The sequence below is a fragment of the Mastacembelus armatus genome, chromosome 9 (genome assembly GCF_900324485.2).
Source record: "Mastacembelus armatus chromosome 9, fMasArm1.2, whole genome shotgun sequence".
NCBI lineage: Eukaryota > Metazoa > Chordata > Actinopteri > Synbranchiformes > Mastacembelidae > Mastacembelus > Mastacembelus armatus.
Genome location: NC_046641.1, coordinates 11,829,587 through 11,841,138, shown reverse-complemented (window position 1 = coordinate 11,841,138; position 11,552 = coordinate 11,829,587). Strand labels below are relative to the sequence as shown.

Sequence of the window (11,552 nt, the reverse complement as noted above, 5' to 3'; positions counted from 1 at the left end):
CTACAAGGAATAATGTAAATAACCACCACCTCTTTGTGTGGGCTAATTTGCGCCACCCATGATAAAAATGTTTTATATCTGTTTTTGTTTGGGTTATTTTGACTTTGTATGTTAAATATCTAGAATCTATTATGTTTGAAATTGTGAAAGAAATTGAAAATGGATGGTAAATTTGACCTCTGTCATCAATGAATCTAAATAAAGATAATGATAAGGTCAAAAAATAAGACTAAGAAATACTAAAGCTTATGATAAGATCATGTTATTATTTTGAAAGTATTAAATCACCTCAGAAAATTTAAATAGATTTCAAATAAATATAATATAATATAAAATAAACATAACTTAAGCCTGTGTTCCTCCTTTTTTTCTGTATTTATGGTACTTTGCCTTTGCACTGCAGTTGTCTCAAGTAAACTAAAATCAAAACAAATAAAAAAAATAGCAAAAAAACAAAAATGAAAGCAAAAGAAACCCGCAGGCTTCCTAAGTGGTAATGTACATTTGCACTCATCGCCATAAATGTAACTCATTCTCATATTTTGAAAGATCATTAAGAAATACATAATAAAAATGTGCTGCTATTGCACAACAGATATTTTTTGACCATGATTTAAATATTTTGAAACACATAGATTCACACATAGATACTAAATAAAATGCACTAATACAAAAACAAAATAACAATGACATGGGCCCAGTGCTGCTGTCAGAAGCAAGAATAATAGGAGTACTAATTTTCTGTGTTAAAACCTTAAATACTGACAGATCTACCTGATATGTTATACTGGGGAGAAATTATATTACCTGTTAGATTTGAGATATTTGGGAGATTGCATATATGTACTGTATTTGTGTGTGTGAAGGTGTGTGCGGTGTGAATAAGAGAGAGAAAGAGAATTGTAAAGATGAAACATATATTGTATATAAGTGTGGGTCTGTGTAAGGGTGCATGAGTATAAATATTGTGTACATATCAAAGCTGGTATTGGTGAAGTTCTGGATTTATTGTCTCTAGTCTTGGTTAACTCATGTGTTTCCTGCTTTGTCTGAGTGATAAAACCATTTACTGTATCTCTGTTGTACATCTCTCTCCGTCCCTGGCTTTAAACCCCTCTTCTCCTGGTAATGTGTGTGTGTGTGTGTGTGTGTGTGTGGGTGTGTGTCTGTGTGTGTGTGCGTGTTTGCAGACTTGCATGTGGTGTAATTTCAGTTTCTTGTGCTCAATTTTGTGTTCTTACTGTAAATTCCTCTGGCAAAAAAGATGGAAACATACAGATTTTTGTCAAAGAAACTGTGAATGTATCATTCATGTAAGTTCTGTTCATCCATTTTATAGAGGTAATCAAGTGTATGTGGAGAATAAAGTTGTGTATATTGCTGTGAAGGGCACGTCAGCAGAGCTATGTGTTGAGAGGTCCAAAAGTGTAAAAAATATGTGAAGAAATATTTGCCAAATGATGCCCTGTGAATACTGTTAGCAACTGGAAAAGCAGATTGTGCTGCTTTTGAACACACACATATATATAAATATATATATATATAATAAAAGTTATGTTCTCTAGCAGATTATGTTGTGCTTTTATTTTATTTATTAAGCAAGTTTTTCAAGTTTGAGGGCAAGTTTTTCATCATTTTCTGACAAACACACATTCTTGAGAAGACAATCTGCAAAAACACTCACACAATGTAGGCTACAAACATTTCCCTTTGTTCAAGTGGCTTATTTGCATTTACATGTTGAAATGTATATGTTAAATATATGTTAAATTGTATTGTACAGCAGTAAGAACAGTAGTTTAGTCTAAACATTATCTGTATTAGAAATGCTGCTCAGTATAACTCAAAACTACTTGTGGAACATATGTTGCTTGTGGTTAATTCAGTATTAACCGCAATGTTATGCTGCTACCTAGTGGAGGAAATTAAGAATTATTAAAGCAGCTAATGGGCAAATTTAAGTTTGTTGTTAAAAGTTACCCCAATGTTTACTTTGTTGTTAACAGTATTATTTCTATAAGAACTTACACAATAACTTTCCAGGTTAGGTCTACCTGCACAGCTGTGTATAAATATATAATATAAACAATGTTTAGACTTAAAAACATATTTTACATGAGAATTTATCACAAGGTGATGTGGGGTTACTGGTAGTTCATGGCGAATTTAAGTATTTCTATGCTTTTTGCCTTCATTTTTGAAAAAGAAAAATGAATGTATGTATGTAAATATATAATTAGAGAGGCCTCAAAAACAAAAATAAGGCCTATTCATTTATGGTGCCTTTTAAATACCAGAGCTTCATGATATTACATTAAACAAGGTATTAAGACAAAATACAAAGAAAAAGACAGTTAAGATTTAAGGGAATTGCAATAAACAAACAAATCCGGAGAATAAAGTTACAGCGCTGCTACAGTGCAAGTGCATGACTGCGATGCTCTAGAGCAGCTGTGTAGCTGTACTTTCCCAGCGGCAGCGAATGCAGCATGAGCCAGCTGTGGAACAGCAGGGGGCGCAAAGGGGCTAAATCTGCGTGTCCTGTCCTGTCAATCATTTCATTTCAGAGGGTGGAAGGGGCAAGATAACGAGGACTGGGAGCACGTTAATCAGGAGTCAAGCAGAAGTGGCAAACACGATGGAGGTTGTCTGGCACGAGTGACATCTGACGCTTTTAGGGAACTTCTGGAGACTGTTTTCGGCATCTCTGCCCCCCCCCCCCCCCCCCAGTGAGACAGTGCACTTATTTTATCCACATCTCTGAACCGTGAGAGGTGCGGCACGTTGCCTGGTGGCTGAGACTTTCGCCTGTAAGTTACTTCCAGTTCAGACGAGTTCACAGGCAGAGGAAACGAGGCAGGATGTACCATGAAGAAACCGCAGCTTTACAAAAGCCTCGCTATGGAAGTAAGTAAAACATTTTTTTTTCGTACAGATTTGAAGCCGTCTCTGGGCTTTGGTGCACGAGGGGCCACGCTAATGTGCGAGGTGTCTGATGAGCAGCAGGTGGTCCAGGTGCACCCGGCTCCGCTGAACAGCAGCGCACCTTCAGGAGGTGTGGCGACCCCTGGAAATCTGGGGAAATGAAGATTTAATGTGGTCAGAGGAGAAAACAAACTGTCAGAGAAACAAGGTTTAGGTGAAGAGTCACATCCAGGTTGTTGAGTTAAAGCTTAGGCTCCAGGCGTTATAGTATGATGATGATGATGATGATGATGATGATGATGGAGGCCTGCAAACTCTCCTAAATTTTGACTTCTGCACATTTTGAACTGTAGTCTTCTCCACAGTGATTTTTTTAAAAATCTATTTATTTAATAGGGGCAGCACAGATATCAGTCTGCTTACACACATGGCATTTTCTCATAGGTTAATCATTAACATGGGATTTTTACTTCTGTGAAGAAATCTATAACTGGCTCCATGAGCATGTCAAGAATGTAACAGGAGAAACTGCAAAATGCTTCACTAAGTCTGAGTTTACTCCAGGTATCTTCTCTCTTCCTCACATCTGTGGGCAAAGTACAACTTTAAGAGATAACAGCAATCAGTTTTACCATCAGTGCAATCTTTTCTCTCCAACATGCCCCATTGCATTTTATTGACCAGTTTTGTCTCGTTCTGCACACAGGCCAGCATGGTTTATGCTTTGTTCATCAATGGATGTTTTGTTTACTGTGAGGTAGGGTTAGGAGGCGTTTCTGTCTTTTATTTGTGGGCTGTCGGTCTGTGAAACACACGTTGCCCTAAGTTTTCCCACTTTAGCTTGTGAGGGTTAAAGCAAAGCTGCTGGAATTAATTTCAACAAATGTCGCACTAACGTTAGTTTATGGGTTTTCCTGAGAAATGGACTGGCCTAGAAATAAAGTCAGCCTTGATTTGTAGCTCCCCATAAGTCCCCCCCCCCCCCCGCACCGAAACAAAAGCGTGAGTCATAATCATAGAGCCTGCCGTAACTCAGGTCTGGTGGTCCTGACACACACAAAGGCAACAAACCCATCCTGGGTTAAATATAACGCTCAGTGCGAGAGTGCAGACAGACTCTTCCAGGAAGTGTGTGAGTCAGCTAGTAGGTGCAGTGTGTAATGGCTGCACTGGGGGGTACTCTGCCTCTGAAATGTGTGTTCATACACATTTTCATCCATGGCGGCTGCATAGCTGGGCCACTCATCTATCAGAGCATGGACAGATACTCTGCTCATGAGGGTTTAGGTCATTTCACCCAAGAGGCAGGAGTGTATAGGTGTGCACTATATGCAGTCAGTTACCAGTTTATGAGGTGCACCTGGTTAAAATTTATATAGTTTGTGAAAATGTATATAGTGTAGCAGGACTGCTGTAAACAATCCTGGGTCATGAAAGTGATCAGTTTTTTTTTTTAAACAGTTTTAGACAGTTGTTTATTCATTTTGGAAGATTTTGTGGTGCTGAGTTGTGTAATCTCCCAATGATACTAAACTAAATAACAGTAACACCTTTGAATATTGCAGTACAGGTCAACAGCAGCACAAACTACTTCTTGCCTGGACTTCCATGTATTTGAGTGTCTGGCCTGTGTCTTGCCTCACGTGAGTTGTTAAATCCTCCATTGAGAACTAGTGAACGGATGTCTGTGCAGGTGGCCGATGAATAGGCAGAATTTAACAAGAGCACTTGGGAGGTTTAAAAGATCCAGGCCAGTCCCATAGATGTTTGTTTTTAATAGGAAATAATGTCCAAATGGGAAAATTGTTTTCAACTCAGAACTGTAGGCATAAATACAATATACAGTTAGATATAAAACACTGAAAAGCACATTACAGCACAGAGTGATTGCAGCACCACACATTAACAGATCTACACTTTTTATTATTTTGAAAATTGTAAATATTTAAGGAGAGTAGTTTAAAGTGACTGTTGAGGAAGCAGTCTCAATGGCTGAACTGTTCCCTTGTCCTGTTATTGGGATAACACTGTTTTATATTAATTAACAGGTTTAACTGGTTTAACCTGGCATCACTACAGTAGCAATATATGTGTAACCCACAAACAGAAGACTGATTAACAGGTGTGGTGTGTGTTTTCATGCCCATGTGTATAAAGTATGACTGGGTGAAAACTGTTAGTGTACAGTCAAACCCAGTGTAGGGTGTTTGGTCCAGTGGGAGGAAGCTCTGGTCTTAAACCGAGCCCCCAGGTTTGAGAGTCACCTTTCACTCAGCCGGAAATAAAGAGATTTGATTGGATTAGAGCAGGGTAAGAAGTGTTAGTGGGGGGAGATCTCAGTAAGCTGCAGGTAAGCATTAACTCTGAGCAGAAGTCACTTGTCAGAAGACAGACATGACATGCAGTGTGGTGCGAAGGTGTTAACCAAGCTCCTGACATTTAAAGATGCACCCACAGCATCAAAATTGAAATGAAGCTTCCCCCTAAAGTTATACATTCGCCTGCTGTACACCACCTGTAATATTCATCTCAGTGTCACTGCTGTTCCCTTAAAGTTCCTACTGAGGATCAGTGACATGACTTTAAGTTAAAATACCTTAGCACTTTTTAAACACAGTCTATCAGTGTTGATAATGTGCTGAATTCAGTGTTTTCTTTTTAATGTAGTCTGTTGTATAAGCTTACTATGTGAAAATAACATAAGTCTAGTAATTGCGAATAAGTGATCTTAACATGTATTAGAGGCTTGAGCTATAATGAAATACTAAGGTTTATTCACTGTTTCTCATATAGTCTTGTCAGTAGACCCCAAATTGTGGCTGTAATCAAAATCAAGAGCAACAAAAGCCACAACACACCATGTAATAATTTGAATTATAAAAACATGACGACGGTGATGTGATTTTTCAATACATTTGTTTTTATTTTTAGCCATCCAGGATGATGAGAGGCTGTCAGCGGAGGAGATGGATGAGAGGAGACGACAGAACATCGCCTACGAGTACCTCTGTCACCTGGAGGAGGCCAAACGGTAAGAAAGGAGGAGATGCGAAGAGCTGACACCTAAACAAAAGCAGGAAGGAAAGGCTGAAGTAGAACACCTTGAAGATAAGAGGAGCTTAACGGCACCTGCTGATTAAGACAAACACATTTATGCTGTTTGCTTTGTCAGAGCTTGTAGGAATTATAGTAACTATATATGTTTTTGGGGACAAGCAGTTTAATATTTTATTATGTAGTACAGATTTGTATTATATGATTGTTTACTTATGTAGATATTAAAACATCAGGGAGTGGTTGTGAGATTCAGTGACGGAGAGAAAGTGAGGGAAATAAAACAGATAAGCACTGTGTGATTAAATAATTGTTATAGCATGCAGCTGTAATGACAGTGAAGGCAGAATCAGGATGCACGTAAAATGCTGCCATGGAGCTGTGAGTGTTTATGAGAAGGTGTGGGATTCAGACAGGGGTGGTGCTGAGCTAGTGGAAAGAGTGGCTCTCTTTCCACTGTGCCCTTATCCTCACTGATCACAGAAACAGTAAAATACAAAACTAGACATGTAGAAGATTGATGGCGTGTTCAGATCTTTTCTCTTCCAAAGTAAGTTATTCTGAAGACAAAAAATCTGGTGAAGACCTTGTTTTTTTTAATAAGGTGCCTGAGCAAAGCTAAAACAAAACCACTTCCTGTCTTCTTCAGAGATGCATCCATCTGAGCAGGAAGTGTGATCACGCCTGTTTTAACATAGTGATTTTGTGACAACCCCACCCAGTCACACAGAAACGACTTCCTAGGATGAATTATATCACTGTGAACTATTTATGCTTAAATTCACTTTAGTACCCTGTAACTCTATGGGTGATTCAACAGTCAAGCTTCTACTAGGGACACTGTTTCCATGAATATGGGCAGCTTCATTTACATCACATTTCCTCACAGATTACTGTTTGACAGCTGAACCTGCACCTTGATTCAGTAAGGACTGTTTGCATAGCCTACATTATCTGCTTATGTCACAGGATAATCAGGGTCTAGCATAGGTAAGCTGGACTAAGGATTCAGTTATCTGTCATAATTGTGCCATGCCTAAAATATGAGACAGTTCGTTTTGAGTGTGCCAGCAGAAGAGTTATAGAAGACTGATCTGCACTGAGACAGTTTAGGAATCAGATGCTTTAGTAGTAGTCCACAGCCAACCTCAAAATGACCACTGTTTAACTTTAACACACACAAACTCACTTTCACTTTGGAGGTTCTTGTTTTATCTTCATGCTGCTGTTTTCCCTCTCGCTCCTATTGGTTGTGCAGTGAAACCTCTATTCTGGGAAAGGTGTCAGTTTAGATTAGGGTTAAGACAGCCCTCTAATGAAGCTGTCAGCTTCAGAGAGCATGGGATTAGGCTCTTCTCTCTGGGGTCAGGAGTCAGCAGGCACTGAAACAAGGCAACAGTGAAGAAACACCTCTTTGATTGCACCTAGGTTATGATCTTTGAAGAAACTGTTTAAGCCAGCATGAGTTTTTGCACATGCAGGGAAATGTTGCCTTAAAATTGCATCTGAAATATGTAATCCTTGGCAAATATTATTGGCCCAATAATACGTGTACGTTGCAAGATGGTTCTTGGTTTAACTCGAAGATGCCACCTACACAGGTTTTGGCAGTAATTAGGGACATCCCTCCCTGATCTGCAACATCAACATCAGATGTATTTACTTGTCTCAAGTAGAAAAAGCACATGTGTTAATTAATAACAGCAATGATGGTTTTGTGGTTTTAAACAATACCAGGAAGAGACATGGTGAGCGAGCATGCAAATTATCATCTCGCTTTATCCAATGCACTGCAGGGGAGAGGCACGAATTAAAATTTCCAACAGGTTTAATGAAAAGGTCCTTACTGGCAGCAGGGTGAAAACAGTGCCCAGACAGATCTGGTTTTAAAACAGGGTCTGGTGGTTAGGTTGATAGTGGATGCAGAATCCCTTTTGCACTGGATATGATCTGCCATATTTAATGTGTGCAAGTACACTGACCATATTCAGACTTCCCTAGGGTTTCAGCCTTGCCTTGTGGGTAATGTTTTGTCAATTGGTGGACACACCTTCCTGTAAACTAGTCAGTCACACAGAGGTTTCTGGAACAAGACTTTGTACCTTCACTGACTTTGTACCTCACTGGAGAGTAAACAGTTGATGGTTTACATTTCTAGCTTTTTTTTTTCTGTCATTAAACACACACAAACTCATGACCTGCATGACTAAGCTACATGATGCAAGAAGGCACTGTGGATAGACAGAAATATCTCAAAGCAAAGGGGTGTAGTTTAGTGATAATGTGTTGAGAACTGGCCTAGAGTCCAGAAAGCTGTGTTTTGTAAAGCCCGGTGGGTCACAGATTGGACAATGACAGGAAGGACTGTTTTAGAGGGTTGTAAACAGGAGTTTTAGCCTGTCCCGCTTTAGGAGGCATGTTCTCCCCACATTGTTTTAAGTGCAGGAAGTAAAATTTCACAAGAAGCTTTGTTACACATGCAGGATGTTCTTTTGGATTGTTTTCAGGTTCCTACCAAACAGATTTTCTTCATCTGTGTTTGCCATCCATTAATAGGTTACTTATATGGAGATATGAAATGTCGAAGAAGCATAAGTTGTGCGCCTGTGGCTGCTAAGCCTAGCCACACAGATACTGACCAACAAACTCACGCTGACATTACTATTAAAAAAGCTCCCAGGTTCATCTCCGATACAGCTGTAAAGACCCATGTGCCACTTTCTTGATCCTTGAGCTTTGACCAGGGCCTGTAAACTTATACATTTCCTCGTGTGGGCAGGAATGACATTTCAAAAAATGCTTCACAGTACGAAGCAGCCTGTCTCACATGTTGTAATGTTAACACGACAGAAGAAGCAGCCATCTGTATCCTCCACCTTATAATATGCTGAAGAATAGCAGAACTCTGCGTGCATGATCTACACTGTCAGCTGACATAATTTGGTCACATGGATGCTGTAATCCTCAAGGTGCCTAAGTCACACACACCACTGGGTTTTTGTGTTGACAGTGCATAGTTTGTTGTGGTTGTCCTTAATGTGCTGACATGTATTTTAGCACTCTGGTTCCTTTGTGCACCCACACAACCTTAATTAACCTAAACAAGGTGTCTGTGGGCATGGATGTGGGAGGAAAGGCTTTATTGCTCTACGAAGGCCGGAGTTGCTAGTAGGACTGAAACCCATAAATGAAACATAAGCATGTTAAATTACTGAGCACTACACAAATGATCTATTCAGTTGTAGGATGGTGAGTAACAGGATTACAACTTTAGCATTTTTTTTTTGTTTTGCTGTGAAACCACCAGGACAGAGGTGCAACTATAGCAGTACATACAATGTCACTTCCACACAGCAGGATAATGTGTAACAGATTTCTGGAGTCGCAGTGCTCACAAATCATTCACTAGCTCTTTGGAATGGATTTTTCCTAATATCTTTGGGAATAGTCTGGCAGACTGCTGCTCTGAAGCCACTATCCAGCTTTAAAGGGAAATTACATCAGTTTGAAAGCAGGTCATTTTTTTACAAACTGAATTTTCTTTAATCAGTTTTTAGTTTCTAGCTTTTTTTCAAATGTTTCTGGTCATCTCTTATAATAATTCTTTTTTTTCCCCCTCAAGGTTACACACTGTTGATTTGCATATGTAGAACTCTTCATTAGTGATCAGTTTGGGTGTTAGACTAATTGACAGTATTCCATTTTTCTTTCTCACTCGTTACTCCTTTAACTTCACATGGTGCCTAGTAACTAACCTTCAAATGGACTCAACGCTCAAACTGCAAATCCATCCACAGCCCCCTTCCTAAAGCATGCTGGATTCTGTGGGCGTTGTCTGTAACAGTGCCCAGATCTCTGGGGCCGACAGATTTCTTTGTTCCTCTGCTTAAAAACTTTTCAGTTAATTATTGCAACAATGATACTGCAGCCATGACAGTGACGTGTGTGTACAAATATTTAACATCTGGAATGTAGCCGGATGTTTTTTTTTTCCTGTTACGATTAATTGAATGTTTGTGTTTTTTAAAAAAAAAAAAAAAAGAAAAAAAGTGTGCTCTGATTGTCTGATTTTGTTACCCAGCAGACAGTGTACACAAATTTAAGCTGAGAGAAAGATTTTTCCTACTCTATAGTTTCTAGTTAGGATTTAGATTTCAATAAATCAAAATTTTCTTCTGTCGTTAGTTTTTCCTAAAAGAAAAACTAAAGACACATGTCCCAAGAAGGGAAACATGTGCAGGAAAAACCAATATTGACTTGCTGACTACATGCAGACATTTAGCCACCTAATAACTTTGTACTGTGCTCTGTCGGTCTCAGGTGGCAGGATAAACAGACTAGTCTGCTGTTTAGTTATAATCTAGGTATTCATGATTCTAGAAAAGTCAATATACTTACATTTTAGTGCTCCAGGAGATGTAATAAGATGTAATAATAATGTTTCTTCTCTTCTTTATTATGATCACCCCAGTTAGTGTGTTTGCCAGCTTTCACTTTAAGCCACGAAAATGTTCATTTACATTTGAATTTATTTAGAAATTTGGAAAAACTTCCTGAAAAGCACATTTCTTCTTTGGTGAAGACAAAAATATAAACAAATGCTTATGAAAAACCTTGATGTGTTCTAAGGTCAGTATCTGTATATTTACAGGTGGATGGAGGCCTGCCTAGAAGAGGACTTGCCCCCCACCACAGAACTAGAAGGGGGACTGAGGAATGGTGTCTACCTTGGCAAACTTGCCAACTTTTTCGCCCCCAAAATGGTGTCTGAGAAAAGGATCTATGACAAAGACCAGGCCCGTTATAAGGTAGAGCTTCCCTCTTACACATTTAAATTCCTTACATCGTCATCCTTTAGGTGAGACCATAGCTGCATTCTGTTTCCCATAGACTAATGGTACATGCCGCTTTGTTTACGTTGCACTGAAAGTCCAGTTCTCACCACTACATGATTGTGACAAGTTTATATGTAATTCTCTACAACCTCATGTTTCATTAAGTAACTTGACTCATATTCTAACTTAGTTGTTGTATTACCTTTACTTGGGTGTGCAAAGCTGGGTGTTGATCCCACAGGTGCTGCATCAAATTTGTCCATGGTGGCTGAATGGTTGCACTGTTGCCTCACAGCAAGAAGGTTGTGGGTTCACAACCCGGCCTTTCTGTGTGGAGTTTGCATGTTCTCTCTGTGCTTGTGTGGGTTTTCTCCAGGTACTCTGGTTTCCTCCCACAGTCCAAAAACATGTATGTCAGGTTGACTGGTGACTCTAAATTGCCCATAGGAGTGAGTGTGAGTGTGTGAGGTTGTTTGTCTCTATGTGGCCCTGTGATGGACTGGTGACCTGTCCAGGGTGTACCCCTGCCTTTCACCCAAACAGAGCTGGGATAGGCTCCAGCAGATCCCTGTGACCCTGGTTAAGGAATAAGCGGGTATAGAAAATGGATGGATGGCTCCATTAACAGAAACTTTGTAACTTTGCAAACAGGTGATCCATCATCTTCAGTGATGCCCTGGCCATTCTTGGTGTACCCAAAATGCTCCCACAGTGTCACTTTTTCATTTTGTGCGAGTT

At 39.5% G+C, this 11,552-nt stretch overlaps 1 protein-coding gene across 1 annotated transcript in view; it reads left to right on the top strand.

Moving 5' to 3' along the window:
* Positions 1-2,861: 2,861 nt before the first annotated feature.
* iqgap2 (IQ motif containing GTPase activating protein 2) overlaps positions 2,862-11,552 on the top strand; it is a 30,425-nt gene continuing 21,734 nt past the window's right edge. The window contains exons 1-3 of the mRNA XM_026320749.1: positions 2,862-2,907; positions 5,857-5,956; positions 10,631-10,787. Of these exons, the coding sequence (XP_026176534.1) occupies positions 2,862-2,907; positions 5,857-5,956; positions 10,631-10,787 (303 nt within the window). The remainder of the gene's footprint in view (positions 2,908-5,856; positions 5,957-10,630; positions 10,788-11,552) is intronic.